The sequence below is a fragment of the Urtica dioica genome, chromosome 12 (assembly GCF_054948205.1).
Source record: "Urtica dioica subsp. dioica isolate 48M chromosome 12, U.dioica_male_clone48M_v1_H2, whole genome shotgun sequence".
Classification (NCBI taxonomy): Eukaryota; Viridiplantae; Streptophyta; class Magnoliopsida; order Rosales; family Urticaceae; genus Urtica; species Urtica dioica.
Window position 1 is genome coordinate 7150657 of NC_142767.1, and position 23386 is coordinate 7174042.

General features: G+C 37.1%; 1 protein-coding gene across 1 annotated transcript; it reads right to left on the bottom strand.

Annotated features, from left to right (window-relative positions):
• Positions 1-20212: 20212 nt before the first annotated feature.
• Positions 20213-21368, bottom strand: LOC149378852 (uncharacterized). The gene is made up of 2 exons (XM_089603887.1): positions 20525-21368; positions 20213-20271 (listed from the first exon to the last, which is right to left on the bottom strand). The coding sequence occupies exons 1-2, from the start codon at positions 21366-21368 to the stop codon at positions 20213-20215; spliced, it is 903 nt and encodes a 300-aa protein (XP_089460013.1).
• Positions 21369-23386: the final 2018 nt, after the last annotated feature.

Below are 23386 nucleotides of genomic sequence, written 5' to 3' on the forward strand. Positions count from 1 at the left end.
CCGCCGAAATAGTTCCTTACCATTTTTGCTAAAAATACTAAGTAACTGGAGGGCTGCTGTTACGGGATAATTTGGTCAAGCACCGAGCAGAGTAGTCGGAATCCTGAGCAGCATGAAAAATCCAGCACCGAACTCAGGTAAAATAGACCTAAGAGTTAACCACTGAAAAGGAACGATCCGTTCATAAGATAAGAACGAAACCTACCGATCAGAACTTCGGAGAGAAGAGAAGACCGTAGGTCAAAGACTAGTCAAACCAAAAGAAAACATGTTTCAACTCCTAATAACGCGCACGTCAGCGTAGTAACCGCCCACCACTGTAAAAGGAAGATGGCAGTTACCGAAAACTACCAAAAACGTGGGACTGATCATCCCACGTTCACAAAAATAACCGTCCAAACCCACGACCACATAGTGATGAGAGGGACCCCAGACGCATATAAATATGAGATTCGAAGACAAAGAGAAGGACGGAAATTTTATGCCTTTTTTTGCTTTCTCGTACTTAGAACCCTTTGTAAACATTGCTCTATTATATTAGATTCGTCAGTGTTAAGAGAAAGTCTCGCCTGAATCATATCGGTACTCGGAGTCCTCGTACTCGGAGCCTGTGTATTTTGGTAAGATATTGTTGTACTAATTTTACAGGTCAACATATATATATATATATATACACATATTTACCGAACTTGGTTTTTGCAGACGTAAATTCATACTAACTGGACCATGAAACGTTTTAATTTCAATTAGCGTACATTTAACATATGTTTATAAACTAAAACTAGCTAGATAACTGGACATTTTAATATGATATGCATTTACCTAACATATTAATATGATATGCATTTACCTAATTAACCTTTATATTATAGCATTACAAAAAAAAAGCAACCTTTATATAAAAATGGACCAATTTTTTTTTTACAATTTTTTTCATTCATACATTTATATATTTGATTAGATGGAACATTTAAGCTCAGATTACAATTTTTTGTTTGTTTGTAAAGATAAAATAATAGAGACAAATCGGTGTCTCGAAAGATTGAACACATCTCCTCACACGGTAGGATACCACACAGACTTGATGTAATGTCACCCAAGCCGTCAGATGCTTTGGGCTAAAAAAAGGGGTCAATTTTTTTGTTTTTTTTTGAATTTTTTTTAATAAAGGTCTCATCAAAGTGATATATATTGATAAAAACTAGAGACTTAGATTATAAGATTAACTCAAAGGAAATTAAAAAACTTCTATACAAAGAAGATGAAAAGTGGACCACAAACAATCATAAATACAATAAAATAACATGTGAGCTACCCGTCTATGCAGATAACCAGTCATTAACAGAGTACTACACGAATCACGAGCGTAAACATCTATCTTCACTTCTTCCAAATTACGGTTTTAAGAGTCTTGCCCAACTGAGATCAACGCTCAAAGAAATACATATCTTAGATGTGAGACTTAGATATGAAAAAATATTCAAAACCACTCTGATTAAAGATTGTGTAGTACAAAAGCCATATCTAATAATTATGGATTGTTGAAACATAATAAAATGAAAAAACAAAACATAGATAAGAAAATAAAGATAAAATGTAACTTCCCTTAAATCGAGAGTCCTTCATAAATCAAGACTACCAGAATCTTCATATTTCTGGGGAAGTGACGACACGGAAAGTTAAAAGTCCAAATCTTGATTTTTTTGGGATAGAGCGACGCCGGTTCCAATTTTATTTTTACTGTAGCCAACGTTTTAGACTTTGAATAACCAATAGCCAATGTTTTAGTTTCTTGAATAATCAATATACGTAACTGACCTTATTTTTAAAATGTCGAAATACGTGTCTAGTTGTTCCTAAATACATTCCCTTATATTTTGAAGTAGTTTAAAATTCTCTTATGACTCGCAATCAAATCAGTTATGATATGTAGTTTATGTATATTTGAAATATTGAATTTGTTTGTTTTTAAAATTCAAACTTAATTATGTCAATTTAGGTTTCAGGTGAATTTGGTATTCAAAATTATTTGAATATTTCGAACTATTTCTCATTTTGTCCTTCTCCCATTGTTTATTCAAAGCTATTTTCATTCCGATTAGTTTTTGTTAATACTTATTTATTTCGTAAGTGTTATGTATATCTTTTTGTATGCGTGTGTATGTGTAGTTCGACTTCATAAGTTGTTATTTGTGTTTATTTCTATTAATTTATAGACTTATTTTTTATTATACCTTGACTATTTTTTTTGGATTTCTAGACTTCTTATTTCTTTATATCTTACCTTATTTTTTTATTAAGTGGAAATAGTCGTCAATAGCTGTTTTTTATAAATTTTGTCAATATTAACTTAAGAACCTTTTATTTTTCATAAATAAACGTTTTGGTATTTTAATAATTGTTGACAAGATTTCAATATATGTTAACCGGATTTCAATATACCAATATTTTGAATATGATTTCAAATTTTGATAATGTTAACCAGGTTTCACAAAGTTTAACTAGATTTCAAAAATTATTAACCAGATTTAAAAAAAAAAGTGTTGATTATGTTGGGAAAATAACATATTTATACCATGTGTTTTAGTGAAATGTCGAGTTTAACCCTCGATTTTCAAAAATGTCGAGTTCATACCCCCTGTTTAACTAAAACGACGAAATTATACCTTCTGTTTAACTAAAATGACGAAATTATACCCTGAAATAGACAACAGAGTCACGAATATTCTTTTTATTGACTTTTTATTGACGTTGACTATAATATTTATATATAAACACAAATTATCTTTATTCATTCGCGCCATATATGTAATTTATTTAAAAACTAAAAAATAAACAACAGTCTCTTAATTGTGAAGAACACAGAAAGAGGCAAAGGGGTAAACATCGATAGTTGATAGTCATCAAAATCGCATATTCGAACAGAGAATCCAGGATTTAGAGTTACAATTCGAACACGAAATGAAGTCATTTCTTAGGAGGTATGAGTTTTATTATTTAATTTCAATTTATGGCTATTTTTATTTCAAAATTGAGAATTTGGAAGTTAGGGTACTGATTTAGATTTGATTTGGTTTTTCTTATATAAGAGTTAATATCAATGAAAGAGAGATTTGTGACGCTGTTATTCATTTCAATGTATAATTTCGTCATTTTAGTTAAACAGAGGGTATAATTTCGTCATTGTAGTTAAACAGAGGGTATGAACTCGACATTTTTGAAAACCGAGGGTTAAACTCGACATTTCACTAAAACACAGGGTATAAATGTGTTATTTTCCCTTTCAATAACTATTAATCAGAATTCAATAATTGTTGACTTGATTTGAAACACACGGTTATTTTTGTCCGGAGTAAAGGAAAACAATTATTTTCGAAATATTTTGAAAACATGAGTGAAATATGTAAGTGACGCACGTTTAGGTTAATTACGTCATTTTCTCTTTTAATAATTTTTTTTATTCATATTATTTTTTATTGTTTTATTTTCTAATTCAGTAATATGAAATATGGGCTATCTAGTACTTTGTATGTAATCATCACATTTACTAGTTAAAAGTAATTGTTTGGCACTTATTAAGTCTGTTTTTAATTTTTTTTTTGAAAAGCTAAAGAGTATGTAAGTTCAGTAAAATTATTTTTTTAAAAAGTTGACAAGTGTATTTTTAAAAGCTATATTTTGAAGCTTTTTGCTTATAATTTCTCTTTCCAAACTCTTTCATTCACATATTTTAACTTTTAATTTTAAGTATCTTTATACTCTTTTATCAAATATATTTTGATATTACCAAAATTTATAAATTATTCTTTGCAATATATAAACACCCACTTTAATAAATATTTGATGTACCTAAAAATATCTTATTATAGTTATTAATTACTTTATATATAAATAATTGTTAATTACAAATATTATTACATATTTTACCAAGAACTAAATTTGCTTCTTATAACAGTTACTGTTATTTAACACTTTACCAAAAACCTATCTGCTTTTGAAAACAACAATTTTTTCTTACATCAGAATCTAAAAACACTTATACAGAAAGCACAACAACACCAAAAAGAGCCAAAGTTTTCAAGGCGTTGGGCTATTTTTTTTTCTTTCCTACTTACTTAAGGATATAATGGAAATTTACGTAGTATTAATTTCGATTAATGATGAAATTATAAAATTAAGATAATATTTTATATATGGCTCCTCAAAAGAATACATTGATAATAGACAAAGGCTTAGATTACAAGAATAACACAAACTAAACTCAATTTTTTTTTTCAGGAACATGAAAAGTGGACAACAAACAATCATAAATACAATAAAAATAATCCGTAGGTTAATCGTCTATGCATGTAACCAGTCCATATCTGATTACTACACGAATACGAGTGGAAAATCCGGCCGGTCTTCGCCTTTTGCAGATTGCCGTTTAAGGGGGTATTGCCCGACTGAGATCCACGCTCAAATAAAATCATATCTTAGATCTGAGATTCAGATATGAAGACATATTCAAAACTACTTCGATTAAAGATTGGGTAGTACAAAATCAGATCTATAGAGTTATTTTATTTTATTTTTAATTTTTTTTCTCTTTTTTTTTATTTAATCTCGTTTGAAATTATTTATTTATTTATTTACTTTAATATGATTACTAAGTTGTCCTCTAAATGATCATGCGAGAGTCACATGCTAACAAAATGAATGATAACGGAATTTTTTCAATGGAAAGGGTAACGCGGAAGCAAAACGAGAGTTTAGAGTCATTTTTGTGGAAAAATAAAGTTAAGATGATGATTTGTGAGTCGACCTAGAGTTCTAGGGCGATTAATGTAATTAATCTTAAAATTAAACTTGAGTTAATGTTAGGGGTCACATGTGTAATTTACCTTCTTATAATATGCCTATCAATTAATAATGTATATAGTATATAGTATATACTATAATTATGGGAATCATAGTTTTGTTTTGAATGTATTCGTGCTTTTTCCTTTCTTCTTGATCATCTTTTATTATTTATTATTTACAAACAAGAAATTAAAAGACATTAACTAGGAGAAAAAGGGAAGGTTTATCCGATTCAAATTATACCTATAGTTCTCTCGGTCACAGTAAGGGGAAACATTGGTTTCTTTCAGGAAGAGGAAGGTATAAGTATTAGCTATAGCTTCAAATATTTTGACCAAACTTTTTTAAGATTTAGCAGAAAACTCTTTTTCCTTTTCTTCACTAGCTAGCCCTAGAACTACTTTTCTTTTTTCCTTTTTTTTTTTACATTTTTTTCTTTGCGTTTAAACGTTTGCTACATATCATAATTGCCTTTTTTCCAACCTTGAAGAAGATTGCAACAAGAGATTTTAATTACTTTCAAGTTTTAACAAACCGACACTATGAATATTGGTCATGGACAAATGGATATTAATTAATTTAGAACAATAAATTTGAGTAAATAGCCAATTAATGGACAAAGCTATGAGCATTAATTCATAATTATGATAAGAACCCCACATTATTATACTCAATCGACGTAAGCTTTTAGATTAATATTGTGTATAATATTGGACATGTATGTTGAGCATCTATAAAACAATCTGTTAGGTTATTTATATTTAGCGTGTTATTTCTTTCTTAAGTACCATATAAAGTCGGAATGTCTTTATGGTCTAAAGAGAAATGCATGTCTTTGTTTCTACTTGATCTTATTTTTGTTTTTCTTTTTTAGGCCTTTACCATAATTGCCATTTCTTTTCAAAGATATAAAGAAGCGTAAGTTCAAATTAAAAACATCGAATATAATAAAGTATACAACAACAACAAAAACCCCCTACCTATATACAGTTCATAAAAGTGTATAAAAGTGTAATATTATAGTTCTTAAAATTCTCCCTTAGATTTTTCTTATCTTTTATCTCCTTTATTTTTTAAGAAAATTTTAAGTCTAGGAATTTTATTTGCACAACTCTTACGTTTTGAATCATAATCACTTTCTTTCGAAATCAAATAATATAATGTAAGAAAAAAAAAATGCACTACGCGCTCTAAGGCTGAATATTATATATATATATATATATATATATATATATATATATATATATATATAATATGATTGGAATTTCATATCCCCGAGTAGCCGTAAAACACCGAACAGGATAATTTTGAGGTGTACGAAAAATGAGGAACGATTAGGGACATAAGTTTAGCTCCGAGAACCGACCATTTTGAGGTGTTTATGACTTTCAAGGTTTGTGGAGTCGTTGACTTCCTCTAGCCAAATTCTCTTATAACAACAATTATCGGACGACCATTGGTATGGCACCGTATGAAGCTCTCTACAGACGTAAGTGATGCTCTCCAGTAAGTTGGAATGAGTACGGTGAGAACAAATCGGTCGGGCCATAAATGTTAGAACAAACTACTGAAGCGATCAAAAAGATCCAGACCCGAATGAAGACTTCTCAGAGTCGTCAAAAGAATTACTCCGATGAGCATAGGAGACTTCTAGAGTTTGAGATTGGAGATAAAGTGATTTAAAAAGTTTTTCCAATGTGTGGAGTCATGAGATTTGGAAAGAAAGGAAAGTTGAGCGAGTGGAAAAAGTAGCTTATCCTTTAGCTTTATCCCCATCGGTGTCCAACCTCCATGATGTATTTCATAAGTCGATGTTGAAAAATTACATCTCCTATCATTCTAATGTTATGCAAGATCAAGAGGTAGAAATCTCTCTGGAAGTGAGATATGAGGAACTAGCTGTAGCAATTCTAGACCATAAGGACAAAAGTTTTAATGAATAAAGTCATTCCCTTGGTGAAGGTTATGTGGAAGAGGCATGCCAAAGAAGAGGCCACATGTAAACTAAAGAGTGAAATGTATGAGAAATATCCTTCCTTATTCTAAGGTTCGATGAAAAAACTCTTTTAATAATATACGATTGTAAAGTAGGGACTTTTTGTAATCTTGCTTCGTAAATGTTTAATAGGATTAAGCGTATTTCTTTGGATTGAGAATCGCTGCAAATAGAAGTATCCGGAGAGCATGAAATAGTCCATGAATTTATAAAATAAATATTTAAGGTCAATTGAAGATCTTGGATTGGAATTGAGAAGTTTTGAGATTTACTTGAACGAATTTTATTTCCCGAAAAAAGATTTTTGTTGATTTATCGAGTTAAATAAATTCTCTGCGGAGTAAGAATTAATTCCGAGACACCTTATGTTTTGTTAATTCTAATCGGAAAAATGGAATTTTCGATTTTATTTCGTTACTTATTTCCATATATTTAGGAAGTAAATATCAAGTTTTAAAGATAAAGGACTATTTTCAACGCAAAGAAAATGTTTGTTAGGGAGGAAACTGAAACAAGAAAACTCTTGAGGATTTCTTTAATAAATCTTTGACCTTATCTCTTCGTTAACCGCCTCACCTACGTCTATACCCTTCCTTCTTCACATTATCGTGAAACAAATAAAAAAGAAGAGAGAGAGAGAGAGAGAGAGAGAGAGAGAGAGAGAGAGAGAGAGAGAGATAGAGAGAGAGAGAGAGAGTCGGTGAAGAAGAAGAAGAAAAAGAATCAGGTTTCGTGCGGTAAGTCTCTGTTCTTTGTTCTTTGTTCTTTGTTCTTTGTTCTTTGTTCTTCTTCCTCTTGTTCTTCATCTTCATCCGTTCTTCTTCTTCTTCGTTTCTTCTGAGTTGTGTGTGGTTCGAATTTTATATTTCTCTTAAATCTTGGATCATGGATTTGTGGTAAAGGAGAGGCTGGGAGTTACGACAGCTCGTCCTCTTAATCCAAAAGAAGATCATACCGTTAGAGGATCACATACAAGTAATTAAAACTTTAAGTCACCAAAAGACAAGAATGCTCAGGTCTGAGGCTGACTTCTTGACGTTCGGAAGGTCGTAGCCAAAAAAATGTGTGGCAACCTGAGAACGAGCGTCAAGTGATAGGTAGATTGCTCGAGCATGCATTGTAGATTATTTTTGTTAGCAGTAGAAGTGATATGCATCATTGCATTTATTGCTTTATAATCTATTTCCATGGTTTGCACGTCACATGGATATGTGGCATATAGTCGTTTTTAATACTAGATAGACTCCCACTTCTTGAGTCTCGGGACTCATAGATTATGACCCTTGGTTATGCAGATAAAGGAAAAAAGGGCCTCTTTCAGTAGCAAGAAAACGTGGGTAAAGCCGGTAGCGTATTCCTCGACCTATTGGGTATAATGTAGTATTGTTTAGTAAACCAGAGACGAGCATCTTTTGATACCGTTTGGTAGAAGTCTTCTCTCAAACCTTATCTTCTATTTCGAAAATCCCGCAAAATTATGTACAGAGTATATCCTAGACACATGAGCTTCTGTTATATTTCGGTTGCTATAAGACCTAATCGCTTGTGCTATAAAGCAAAAAAAATTCTCGTGGTTTTATGAACTACCTTTACCGAGTTGCAAATATTAAATACAATTTATCTTTCAAAGTGTTTTATGTTGTGTTTGAGCTTCGTGACCCCGAATCCAGTGAGATGTGTTGGAATTGATCTTGGGTTAAGAAAAGATTTAACGCTTCGAGCAAGCGGCGGAAAATAAAAAAATTTCTTTTAAACAAGTAAAACGATTTTACTAACCTAGACAGGGAGCAAGCACATGTTTATTATTAAAACTATCTAAAAACAATTACAGGTTTACTAACCTTTATGAAGCTTGATCGTTGAGAAGCTTGTGGAGGTTGAATCACTCGTCTCCCACGCAACTCGTCTTTCTTCGTTCTTCAGGAACTCGAGTAACCACGAAAGTTTCTATTACATAAAATCACTCGAGGTAAGAAGGAATTAGTGTGTGGGCACTTTTAAACATGACGACTCAATAACAAGTCTTAGAGTCGAAGAGCTAAAATAAACACTAGAGAGAGAGGCAGAGGGGCGGCCACAAGCTAGAGAGAGAAGCTCTCAATCTCTAAAATTGTGGGATGAGAAAACAATGAGAATGATGGCCCTATTTATAGGAGAGGGATTACCTTCAACAAGGTAGTTTCCTCTTCTATAGAATATCACATATTCATGAGCAAATATTGCCCTTTATTCTCTTAAGTCACACGGCCAAGGAGTCTTCATGACACCTTGGATTTGTTTTCTCTTTTGTTTTGCTTCTCCCTTGCCTATAGTTGACCGCCCATATTGATTCCCCATATAGGAAATTTGTTTACTCTTTTTCTTTTGGCAAGTATCTTCATACATCAATGCACAAAATAATCTCTCTTTTTCTTGCTATGTTGGACGGCCAAAGGCTTCTAGAAGGACCTTCTAGATGTTTCTTCATTTGTTCATGACAACATAAGAAATGCCCGTTTAGAATTTTCAAGTAAAATTCCATGAAATGAAATTAATCCTCAAGGCCCAAATAACTTGTTATGGCCGAGGTTTATTTGTCATCATATGACAATGTCAAAAAATTTATTGACATTCATTTTGTCCTATGTCCAAAAAGACAAAAATACTTTTTAGACAATTTTCGTAAAACTTGTCTAGTTTTTTTTTTTTTTTTTTACTTAGCTTCTAGTTTAATTATCCCTACTCGATATGATCTGTGACAGTGATCTCATGGATCCAAATGAACAAAGCTTGAGCTAACACACTAAAGACTTGAGACTGAGATTGAGAATCTGTCGGTTCACAAACCTTTTCCAAGTTTAGCTTAATGTCAACTGACTCCACTAAAGACTTGAGACTGAGAATCTGTCGATTCAAATGAATTTATTTTCTACTCAAGAATTCAACTTAATTGTGATGAGTGGATCCACTGAATATTATCTATGTTTACCCTTCATGAATATCATCAACTAGTTGGGATTTACAAAATTACCATTTTACCCTTCTAGCTGTTATTTTCTCAACTCATTTGTCGCTTGTGAATAAGTTAGATACAATGTATTGACGAGGAGCCAATAATTCACATTGATTCATCCAAAAGAGTCATGACTCAATTTGGACACTGGCCAGTTCATTTATTCACATTCCAAGGAACAAAGCATGAGGTGATATACATTGCATTTCAGCAATCTTGTACATGAATTCCATATCTATGAGATCTTCACAAAGTTACTCATGACATCTTCATAACTTAGTACTTCACCAATAGGTCATGTTCTGAATCACATAGTGAATTCGAACTGTGACTTTCTCAAATGAGAATACGTAAGCTATGAAATGACTTGTCTCATTTCACGATTGAGGTAAGCATGATGCAATTCATACGTAGTGACTTTGTGACATAAGAGGTTAAATGGTTTGTTCTTATTGTGTCTCTAGAAGTGCATTGGTCAATTCAGTACCTTCAGAAGATACCTAGAAGAACTATAGTGTCTCCAACTCTCAATGTCCCATAACCAGACATCATAGATTCTTCTAACAATCGTACTGAGATCAATAGTCCTTTGATCCTTAGATTGTGACTGTGCAGTTTTAAGCAAACCATTAAGAGTTTGTTCATGCAAATCTACATTTGTCTCTTCATGTGTTGTTAGGTTTGTTTAAGGACTATAAATTATAGATTATCATAAAGCTTCAAACAGACAAGGAAGAATGAATGAACATTTCAACTTTTATTAATAAATAAGCAGTTACAAGCAAGAGTCTTTGTAAGACTATATTACATCAAATGTACATAAATAGAGACTACAACTCTTCTTGTGGGAACCATTGACAACATCCTCGGGATAGGATAGAAGCCAAAAACCTGAAGTATAAAGCTGCTCGGTACATTTTCCAAGTTAATTGCTTATACAATAGAGGATTCTCATCACCTCTCTGAAATGTATGAATGAGGAAGATGCCGATTATTTGCTGATGGAAGTTCATAGAGGAGTTTGTGGAAAACACAACGAACGCATGGCTCTTGCGCAAAGGATGTTGAGGCAAGGCATCTATTGTCCCACATTGAAACATGATGCAAAGTGGTTTGTGAAGGATTGTGATATTTCAAATATTTTCCAATATCCCAAGGAAGCCCCTTCCGATCTTATCAACATTGCTGCTCGATGCCTTTTTCCAAGTGGGAAATTAACTTAATTGGCCCCATGCCACTAGCAAACATCACCGCAAAGAAAATGGAGATCTTTGTGTAGAAAAACATAATCTCTAGATTCAGCATCCCTAGAAAGATCATCGTCGACCACAATACACAGTTTGATTGTAATAATTTCTAACTGTTTTGTGAACGGTATGGGGTACAAAAGGTTTTCTCCAAACCAAATCAGGCCTCAAGCCAATGGTTTGGTCAAAGTTGTCAACAAAACAATCAAGAATGGGTTGAAAATTGATTACATTAGTTGAAAATATGAAGTGTTATTAATTTCTTGTCGTCGTATATCAGCTACCTGATCTACGATCTGGGCCTGCATACTATAGTTACAAAATTAATTACATTAATTGGAAACATGAAGCGTTACTAAAAATAAAATTAAACTTACATGGTACTATCCAAGAGCATCCGTAGTCTATTCCCCTTGAGTGGTTTGATGGAGTCTCTCCTACGCAATGAGCGGACTGAGCATCAAACCATTAGCCTGCCTCTGCAGATGTAGCGAATTAGTATACTTGTTAAATAAGTTGAATAAGTTATATTTTAATAAAAAATTACGTTCATCTATTAATAACAACTGATACCGTCCCTTGCCGACTTTTTGTGGTCTGTTTTGCTTAATTGGCTTTGTTTCGTTTAGACTCTTTATGTAAAATAATATTATTACAAGTTAAAAACTGACCAAGAAGAGGTTTGCGCTTGCATTTCTCGGATCCTCTATGCTCAAGCTGACACGTATTTGATAAAAAAAAAGGCTTTACAAGCTCCTAAGCAAGGTCCTAAGAACTTGAAAAATCTTTTTTTATCAAAGACGTGTCAGATTGACGTAGAGGATCTGAGAAATGCAAGAGCAAACCTCCACTAAGTCAGTTTTTTGAACTTGTATCGATATTATTTGTAGAAAATGTACAATAATTGTTACCTTGAAGTCCTCGGTCTCCATCATATTAATGTAAGCCGTCCACTCATCGATAGTCAACGTTGTCGGCTTGTTGGCTTGCCTCACATCTCGTTGGCCATCACATAAATTCCTGAATCGGGAATTGTAGTTTTTCTTTCCGTCACTGAAATGCTTCTTCACGTCGCGAACGATAGTCTTATCGATGAGAGCGTGATGGAAATCAGCCGGTCGAAGCTCCCCAGTGTTCATGTCCTCGTACACAAAGTTGAAATCTGCGTGAATACTAGACAAAATCACCGCTTGTTGTTGCGGCGCAACATCATCGTACGATGGAGTGTTAGGAGGAATATGCCAATCTTCTCGCCCTTCTTGACCTTCTTGCCTTGCAGTATCCTTTTCTTGGGCGGATGAAATTGCCGTAAAACTGGATAAAAAAAATATGACCACCTTTTTTCCCTTTCTCGCCTTCTGAGAACCGGCACCCGTCGTAAAATTTCGTCCTCCATATGGAGGTGTCTTTGGCGGATCACCGCATCCATCACCTAAGCTTGTGGATATACTGAATTTAAAAAAGAAAGTAGAAATTCATTCTCATTACATTATTAATATAACTTAGTTAAAAATAAATATAAAACAACTAAAACATTACTCAATCGTTATAATTGCATATAAAGTCATTCTCTTCTATCTCAATATCGTCATCGACATTATCTCCAACAAAATGAGACACAGTTTCCTCGTGCTCGTAGTCATCTATAAAATAAGCTAGACCCGAGAGTTCTTGCTTGATATGATATCCATGAGATTGTTCAGCAGTTTGATTATTGACTCGCGGTCAACCTCTTTGGAGGCCTCTTTTTCTCAACGCGCATTTTGTAGCGACCAGTGCACTTTCTCCTCTGGTAAGAATATGGCAAGTAACGATGATGGTCGTTATACATGACTCTATTTCTAATGGGCAATGCTAGTGTGCTTTAGCGCACGTAAGGCACGCAAGACCCTTGTCCATTCCATCCCGGTTAACTGCCTCGTGCCGAATAGTCATTGATCGTCCAAAGGAGTGCGGTCTACAATCAAAAGACTAATGTAATCGGTCTCATCTCGCAATCGGACGTCTGTTATCAACATTTTTGGTTCCTCAACTAGTGGCTGCAAGAACACATCAATATGTTTTCAAGATGACTTTGGGCCCGAAATCAGAAGCGTCAACATCAAGTACTCAGACTTCATGCAAAGCCATGGTAGCAAATTATATGCGGTCAACACCACCGGCCACCTGCTATACGCCAAATTCATTTTCCCGAAAGAGTTGAAACCATCGGTAGCAAGTCCAAGTTGAACGTTACTCGGCTCCGCAATAAATTCCGAATACGTATTGTCTAGGTTCTTCCACGTCTTCTCATTGGAAGGATATCGTAAAAAACCTTCCTCAGTCACTCGCTGCTTCTCATGCTGCATTTCGAGAGACGTATGTCGACATGCGTACAACCGCTTGAGTCGATCTTTCATTAGGAAGTATCGCTAAACTTTACGAGGTACTTTCTTCTCAACTACCCATATACTTCGGTTGCAGACGAGGTAGACGTCAGCGATTTTCAATCCATTCCATAATAAGACGCAATCGTTCGCGCACACATCGATCATCTCGTATCCCATGCTGAACTGCTTCAACTTTGCCTTCGCCTCGTAGTGCTTCTCTGAAATTATGTTTTCAGCTAGTGCGACTTCCTCAAAAGCTGCAACAGTTTAGTGAACGACTTGTTCTTCCAGTAGTTTGTACTTTTATGTGCATCAACGAAACCAAGAACACGAAGACAAAAACGCCTTGCAACAAGAGTACAACTCTGCTTTCAACTCAGTGTAAAGACCATTAAACTGCTCCTGCTTTGTGCACTTCATTCGGGGTTAGGTCGAAAAAATCATCATAATTACCATGATTCATGATATCGTGAATGGCGTCGTGTTATCCATCAATATCTCGCTGGTTCTCAATTGCTACTTCTTCATCAGCAACGATGTCATGTTATGCTCGCCATGATGATACCACTGAGTGTAGTACGGAGTAAATTCCTTGGATAAAAGATGCACCTGGACAACTCTAGTCTGTTACATAGTTGCGTTGTTGCATCTATGACAAGGAAACTTGACTTCACCGTCACTATTCAGCTAAAAACGTGTTGCACGAACAAACTCATTCACGCCAGACTAATACTGAAGAGTCATTCGGTCACCCTCAATAAACGAATCTCTATTTGGATTTGACATAACATTAATGTTGGGAAATCAAATATTAGAAAGAGTTCTTATGAATAAAGAGCTTTGGAAGATATATACGAGACCGAGACTGGACATTACTTTTGAAGTTTGATGTCGAAAAATTGCGATGATTGAGAAAAAGAGATATTTTAAACTACTTGATTAGAAATTTTGCCAAAAATTTTGGTAGTGTTTCCCCTAAAATATCGACAAACCAAAAACCTGCAGGTTCATTATAAAAACATATATACGAGCCAGAACTATCTTATTGAACAACTAAAGCTCAAACCGAGCCTCAATGGCTCAGTTACATCAATATAACAGTTCAAATCAGAAAATTTTAACAAGTTCATTTTACAATTATAATTACAATATTAACATATTTAATTCTAAATTACCTAATTAATTTATTACAATTTTAATTTCAGTTGAAGTTATCAAAATTAATTTTGAATAAATGAATCTACTTAATTAGTTAATTAAACACATATTTAACACATATTTTTTAATTAATTAATTAAACACATATTTAACTACTTAATTAAACCTAACATATTTAACTACTTAATTAACCAACAGTATAAAAATTAAAGACAAATCTACTTAATTTATTAAATTAACAAATTAAACAATAATTTTAATAAATTAACTCGTAATTAACCTAACATATTATCATACTTATTAACAAATTTACTAATGTAATTACTAATTAACATATAAACATGTGAATTAATTACATAAGTAACAACCTAACAAATTTAGTTACCTAATTAATGAAATTAACTAATTAACTACTAAACTAGCTAATCAATTAATCTACGCGGCGTATGGCTTAACACCGAGGCGACGCGGAGCTCGACCGAGCTGAGGCGACGCAGAGCTCGACGCGGCTGCGAAGGCGGGGCTGTTTAGACGTCGGGGAACAACGCGGACGTGGCTATGAGGGCGGGGCAGAGATGGGCTGGCTGGAGGCACTGGGCTGCGATCAACAAGGCTGAGGGCAAGGCTCGGGCTGAGCGAGACTGCGAGATGATGGGGTTGTCGGGGCTTTAAATTTCATAACAATTCATCACTCTCAATTTCATAACAATTCACTTTAAATTTCATCACTCGTCGTCGTGATAACCAAGGAATCACCCAGAATAGCGGTGTTTGTGTGCCCGTGAACAACTTCAACTTTTACGGTCGAATGGAAGACGTAATCGTGCTGAACTATACACATAGCTGTCGTGTCGTACTGTTCAAATGCATATGGTATGGTGACAAGTACAATGCAGGACGTATAGTGCACGTTGATAAGACCACCGGAGCAACGAGTTCGTATACCGCCAAAGAGTGGTTTACAGAAGAGCCGTTTATACTCGCGACTCAAGCGAAGCAAGTGTTTTACATCCAAGATCTCGTTAAGGGACGCGAATGAGAAATCGTTCAGGAATGCAATCAATGTGGGATATGGGACATTCCTGAAGTTGATCCGACCATTTCAGCATCGATTCCATTGACAATAGAATTGTCAAATATCGACCGTCTTAATCATCGACACGAAACCGCTACGGCCGAGCTTGTTACTGTCGTTGAAGATGCTAAAGAAGTGGATGAAGAAGATGAGGCGCATGCCATTTTTGAGGGAGACGATGTTGATGTCGATACTAACATTACATCGAGTGATAGCGATGAATGACTAACACCATGTAATAACCATAGTCGTCGAATACTAATTACATAGTAAAAATACTAACTACAATTCATTTTGCAGGATGTCTACTTCAGGTCGCAATACGTAAGTTAATTTTTTTTATTTACTATATTTAATTACTTTATTTCTTCTTATCTGATAAGTTTTTTGTGGTTTTTTTTAAGGATCAAATCACCGCCCAAACGATAGATATTTTGCGTCAAGCGGCGGAGCAAAACGCCGTGATCTCCCAAGAAGATGCGGAGATGTACACGATGTGCGATGTTTTGGGAGTACGCAGAGACTGGGAAGTCGGTTTAGGGCCTTCGATCTCAAGGTCATCGAAGGCTGTTGCCCAAACGCTAGATAGAGGCTCGTCAAGTTCGTCATCTCAGACCGATCCATTGGTTGCCGAGATGCGAGCTCAGATGGATGCCCAACAAGCCAAGCTGCATGAGATGCGGCAACAAATCGCCTTCCTCAGCCAGATGCACAACCAGCCTCCCACAACTCCCCAACCTCCGCATGCACCGCAACCAGGTGGGACTGATCAGCAGACGCCAGGTTCCACGCCGGGTTCTATGCCTGGTTCTATGGATTTCTTGCGAGACTGTCCTTACGGAAGCGGCGGAGTGAGCGGCAGCGCGTCAGGCAGCGGTGGACGAGGACGCGGAAGCGGTTCCCGAAGTTCTTGCAACTTATTCGGTAGAGGGAATTCTACTATCGATAAGTTTTATAGGAAAAAAAATTAGGAATTTATTTTTTTTCGCTTTTTTAGAATGAATTTGTATTTTTAATTAAGAATTCTATTTTCAGAATATTATTTAATTTAGAATTTTGTTAATTAATTTTTATTTAATTCTAAATTAATTTTTATTTAATTCTAAATTAATTTTGTTAATTAATTTTTATTTAATTCTGTAATTTTTTTTAATTAAATAACATATTCGGTGCGACATTGTCGCACCGAATATAATGGCGGGAACGGCATTGGGTGCGACAATGTCGCACCCGATATGAATTTACCCGCCAATTTTATTAAATTTGGCAGGAAAACGGCTTGGGCATTTGGTGCGACATGTCGCACCTGAAAGTGTCACACCTAAAGGTATACTTATTAGGTGCGACATGTCGCACCTAATGCCTTTAGCGACGGGTTTTCCGCTGCGACTCTGTCGCACCTAAAGTCGTACCCAATAAACTTTTAGGTGCGACATATAAAGTATTCGGTGCGACAATCGTCGCACCGGATGACATTTTTTTGTCCTAGTGTGAGCTCGAGGCGAGGCGGGGCTCTCGAGCTCAGAGGCAGGCCGAGAAAAAGAGAAATAGAGTGAGTAGCAGAGAGTGACGAAAATGGTCAAAATATACAAAAGAAAATATTAAAAAACAATACCGAGGCAGGGTTGTCGAGCTCGAGGTAAGGCTAGGCTGAGAAGATGGAGGTGGTGGCGGAGGGATGGTGGTCGAAGGTGGTGGTGGTGGAAGGTTGGTGGTCGGAGAAACAAAAAAAAAATCAAAGATGGAAAGAAAAGTGGTGGTGCAGTGGAGGCGGAGCTTCACCGGTGGAGTGGTGGTGGAAGCGTGATGGTGTTGGCGGTGTAAGCTTCACCGGAAGCAGTGGTTGGTGGTTTGGTGGAAAAGAAAAAAAAAGGAGAGAGGTAGGTTAGGGTGGCGGTAGTCGTGGTGTGGTGGTGGAGCGGTGGTCTTTTAAAAAAAACTAAAAATAGAGAGAGTGGGCGGTGTTTGTGGTGACTCCGGCGGTGGTAGAGCTTCTAATTTTCACCAGAGGTCAAAAGTGAGGTGGCGGAGCTTCCAAGGTGAAAAAAAGTAAGAGAATTTTGGCATTTTGAGTTTTTTTGGATCTAGTTCGAAGAAGAAGACGCTGCTTTTAAACCAGTTCAACCAAGTTTATAGAAGTGACAAGCCGCTTTTAAATTTAAGGTCATCCAAAACGACGCCGCTTCAGTTAAAAAAATGAAAAAAATTGGTTGAGAAAACAACGTGGCAAAATTTTTTTGGTTGCGTAGAAACGACAAGTTGCTTCTAATTGGCAGGGTGATATTAAAAGCGACATATATCACTTCTAATCTCATAATTTTGACTTTTTCAATATATAATGCTTTTATTTCCATTGACTACACTGGAAGTGACTATTCGCTTCTAATCGAAAAATGTTGCTTCTAATTTTATCTATCGCTTCTAAAATTACTTTTGTAGTAGTGTCCCGTCTTGAGAAACCTCATTCTCCTCCAGATCACTGGTATCCAAGTTTGGATTCTTTGACCTTAGGTGATCCACGAATTCCATCCAACCTGCATAATAATATTTTGCCAGGACGAAGGAATATTCCTCTGACTCCTAATAAATGGAAATCAACTTATCAATGTTCTCATACATCTTGGCCTTTGCAACTTTAAACTTTGCCTCATCTGCTGCTGTTGCTTCCGCCTTCTTCTCAAGAATTTGAGCTCTGTCCTCGGTAGCTTTAAGCACCATCTTCAACTCATCATTCGAGACCTTGAGCTTCTTAATGTCCCTAGAGAGTTTCTCCCGATCGAGAAGTCCATCGACCATATCGGGGCCAAGATAGGACAGGTTATCCATAGCATATCAAAGAAAACCGTTAAATTGAAAAATAAGCAAGATAATAAAGAAAAAAGTACCAAGTTTAAAACCTACCAAAGAAACGGAGTCAGCAATCCTAGCTACACGAGCAACCTGAGAAATCTCACAAACGCTCTTAGCCTCCTTCATCACTGACACGCCCTCATATGATTGAATACACAGTTCAAATGATCGGGAGCGTTGACGTTGGTCGTTCTGTCGATGCAGGAGTAGCAAACAATGACGAGTTGAGATGCTCGGTGTCTTTCGGCTTGTTGGGAGAAAGGCGAAGTTTCTTCGGAGATTTCCCATCCTTGGGCGGCTCAGCGGCTTATTTGTTCGGAGCTTTGGCCGGTGGAATCCTAAAGCCCTTTGGGAGGCCTAGTCGGCGAGAAGAGAAAAAAGTTTCCCATTTCTACAAAACATAAAACAAGTGTTAAATATGAACCGAATCACACTATGATAATGTCTATAAATGCACATACCAAAGAAGTCTAGGTTGGTAGGATGAAAAGCTAGTAATTATATCTCAAGTAGTTCTCGGCAGTCAAGATATTGGTATATGATCTCGCGGATTCGAAAAGAGACAAAATCAGACCGATAACCTCCGATCAAGAATGAAAAAATTCTGAAATATACAAATAATTGAAGTCAAAATCATTGAAATTCTGATTAGTCGCTAAGACAAGATGTCGCACACAATGTGTTGACAATGTGTCTGACAACTTGCTTGAACACAGATTATGGATAAACAACGAAACAGTGCAGTAAACAAAGTACACACTATATGGTTACCCAGTTCGGTGAAACACACCTACGTCTGGGGGCACGCTGCCAGTGGAAAGGTTTTCACTATCTTGTAGTCAATAGTACACACAAGGTTTATATCTGATTACAATCAACAAATCAATAAAAACCTAGAGACTATTACCACCAGTGATCACCTAGTCAGGGACTCCACCTGAATTTGAGCTCCGTCTCAATTCCACCCTTCGAGCAACCTCCTGGCTCGGATGACCTTTAGTCTTCAGCAGTACGTGAACCTTCAATCACGAGAACACAAAAACCCAACTCTCACAGACACTCAATCTTTGTGGAATAGTGTTTGAGAGAAAACACCGCTATCAACAAAACACACAGCCTCCCAGTCCGCCGGTCTTGCACGTCTAAGAGCTCTGAGTATTTTATCAAAAGCGTCGAGGCTGTTAAGGGGGAGCGCATGGCTTTTATAGCAGCTGTACAATCCTGGAAGGTATCTCGGGTTTCCTTACCCGGCCTCACACGAATATCACATAGTAAAGTCTCCAGCCAGGTGAATATCGTGCAATGAAGACAGCAGCGAGAGATATCTTGTAATGAAGTCACCAGCGAGGCAGATATCTTGTAATGAAGACAGCAGCGAGGCAATAACTCAGCAATAAGTCACCAGCGAAGCAATCTGTCAAAACTGGAAACTTGCCTGAAAAAGAGTCTGCAAACAGGAGGAAAGATGTCATACCAGAAGAGGAAACATAACGACCAACATCTTTCCACACATCTTGAACTGAAAAATAAAGCCAATAAATAACGTATCAACAATCTCCCCCTTTGGCTATTTTTTAGGCAAGCACTTCCAGGACCAGTTCTCATACAAGCGTCATGACCAGAGAAGAGAGTAAAAAAAAATGACCTCATGACGCCTCTCCCCATGATGGCCTCAAAATAATATCAAAGGTAAGGATCGACCAACACAGAGGAAGGAACAACAGACTGCAAAGGAATGAAAACTAGAACAACAGCAAATCATTAATCAGCAAAAGTACGAGAAAGCTGTCTTACAAACCATCTGGAAAGAACACTCACTCTGAAACACAAGAAATAGTAGCGAAAAAGACCAACAAAAAGATGTCTAAAAGGAAGTTAGATGTTACAGACCAGAACAAATTAACATCAACTAGAGGGATTAGAAACATCGTTGGCAAGACCTTCAGGGCCCTGGGAATCGCTAATGATATTATCCTCTGTATCTTCACCATCTACCTTCAGTGGTAGAGGGGGGAGTCACGACAGAGATAAGACGCTCACAAGCGGTCTTCCTTCGAGAAGAGATGTCGATGATTTCTTTGAGCGCAGCAACTTCTTCCAACAGACCTTTGAGGATATCGCTCTTGGCATTTTCCGAAAGGGGAGCAACTTTGATGGTACGATCAAGGGAGACAGAAGTTGCGACAGAAGGCATAACAAGATCTCTGGCATGTTTCCCTTCAAACAACTTAGGACTGAAGGAGAGTTCACTAGGAGGTTTACCAGCAATGTCATCAGCCCTTAGCAGATCTCTCTTCTGAGCCACCAACATACCAGACAAGAGAGAGGGGAAGCCAATAGGAAGCTTCACGGCGTAAGACTTAGCATGCTTGGCCAGGTGATTGAACACAAACTCCCCAAAATCGAAAGACGCCCGAGTACCAATCTGATAAATGAGGCATGCCAGGTCTGACTTGATGCTCGAACCGTGAGAGGAAGGAGCCCAATTCGCAATCCCAATTCTGTACAGAACATAGTATTTTTCCAAGAGATCTGAGGAGGGCGGAGAACCCTTAGTAGGCCAAGTCTTATTCTCATCGTTAGTGAGTTCTTTGGCAACCACATCCAAGGAGGGAAGTCGATCGGCAGTGACAATTTCTCCTCTTCCCAGAAACTCGTTGATTGCAGTGGAGGAAACATCAAAGCAGTGGCCACGAACGTAGACTTTCCCAAACTCAGGGTGATGAGGCTGGTCAATTTCAGAGGACAAATTCACTATACACTCTTTCACCAGTTTTGGATAATAAGGCCCGACCCCAGAGACAGTTTTGACGAGTTGAGCATCGTACAGAAGTTCCATGATCACAGCAATCTTCAAGGCTTCCTTAGACAGTTCCTTTTCCGGAAAAATAGTTCTGTGATAGACATACCTCCATTTTCTGGCGCGATCTTCTTCATGAAAGGAGACATTATCCAGAGGAGCGGCGGGAACATCCTTGGGAAGCTTTTGGCCTCCAACAGATTTCCTGGAGATGTGGGACACGAATCAGGACGGGCATCTTCCTCTTCCTCCTCTAAATCCTTCAGAACATCTGGAATTGTCTTCTCAACAGATTTTCCTTTCAGCTTCTTCTTGTTCAAACCCATCTTCATCGGTTTCTTCATCTTCTTCTTAGCAAGGATGGGAGTGGCAGCAACACTTTCTTCCACCACCTTTCTTTTCTTCTTTCTCTTCTCCGACAGAAGAGTGGCTAGGCAGACGTCGTCATCTTTCTGAACCTTCTCCTTCAGAGAAGCAAGAATGTCCTCTCCAACATCTTGGACTTGATTAGTCGTTCTTTCTTGCCCCAGCATCCGGAATTGGCACATCTTTCACGACTTCTTTACTCAAACCCAGAATGCCTCCAATGGCATCAACAAGAGTAGGCTCTTGAACATGGGGTAGCGAATCCCTATCCCTAGGATTATCAATAGGAGTGACAGAGGCTACAGGTTTACCTTGTACAATCTTGTGAGGGCTTTCGATGGGAGATCCACCAGTGAGGGTTTCTCCTTTTGGAGCATCGTCATCTTTTCTTCCTTCCTCAGACGAACTGCTGGAGCTTACATCTCCTGTAATGTCGGTGATCGAGAGAGCGGCTTTCTTGAGCATGGCGCTTCTGACGGCGGAGATGGATGGATTCTCTGGGGGAACTGATGACCCAGCGATTGCACCTCCGACCTGACCATCGGCGCGTTTACTGGATCGCAGTCCCCGTACCCTAACACCGTGCATGTTGCTTTCAGGACCAGATTTCTTTGTCGCGACATTTTTCCTTTTCATTGTGGCTTTCTCTTTCTCTGGGGGAATGATTGTGTTGATCCGGCTTCTGGTGCCAACCATTTTGAAAAGAATTTTGAGGAAACTGCCACACAAGTAACTGTCGAGAGGTGTAAGCGAGCGAATATGGGAAACAAAGCTCATGAACAGAGATGAAAAGAAAGAAATTTCAAAAATCGAACAAGAGGTAACTTCCCTTTCTTTCTCGAGAATGGAACCGTCTGCATGAATGAGAGCATGACAAGGAGTGATATGACGTCGTGACATATGGTTGGACTTGATTGATCTTAGGCCCAGAGAAACAACAATTGACACTTCAGCTCGGTAACAAGGTCGAATGGGTCAACCAGATAAATGGGCCCATGAAATAAAATTCACAACGTAACTGTGATCAAACAACATCGGGATTCAAGTAGTAAAACCAAAAAATCCTCTAAAAAACAGTAATTGCTATTGATCTATCACACACAATCCTAAAGAGGATCTAAGATTTTCAAACCGGTTAGCATCCAAAGCCTTAGTGAAAATATCTGCAAGCTGTTTCTCAGTGTGAATATACTCGAGTTTGATCTTTTTATCTTCCACAAGATCCCAAATGAAATGATTTCTGATCTCAATATGCTTGGTCTTACTGTGTTGAACTGGATTCTTCAAGATGTTGATGGCGCTGATATTGTCGCAGAATAATGTCATGACATCTTGTCCAACATCGTATTCAGCAAGGATCTGTTTCATCAAGAGGAGTTTAGTGCAACTACTCCCCGCAGCGATGTATTCAGCCTCAGCTGTGGACAAGGAGATGCAATTCTGCTTCTTGCTAAACCAGGAGATGAGATTGTTTCCAAGGTAGAAACATCCACCAGAGGTACTTTTTCTATCAACCGTGCTACCTGCCCAGTCAGCATCACAGTATCCCACAAGCGTAGAGGAAGTATCATAAGTATATAAGAGGCCAAAATTGGCAGTTCCTGAGATGTACCTTATGATTCGCTTGGATTGAGCTAGATGACTAGCTTTGGGATTGGCTTGATATCGCGCACACACCTACAGAGTAGGCT

Coding starts and splice junctions, on each gene's coding strand:
- LOC149378852 (XM_089603887.1), bottom strand. CDS start 21,368: ATGGAACTTCTGTACGATGCTCAACTCGTCAAAACTGTCTCTGGGGTC. Junction 20,272..20,524: donor TCCCCCCTCTACCACTGAAG/GTAGATGGTGAA, acceptor CTGTTGTTCTAG/TTTTCATTCCTTTGCAGTCT.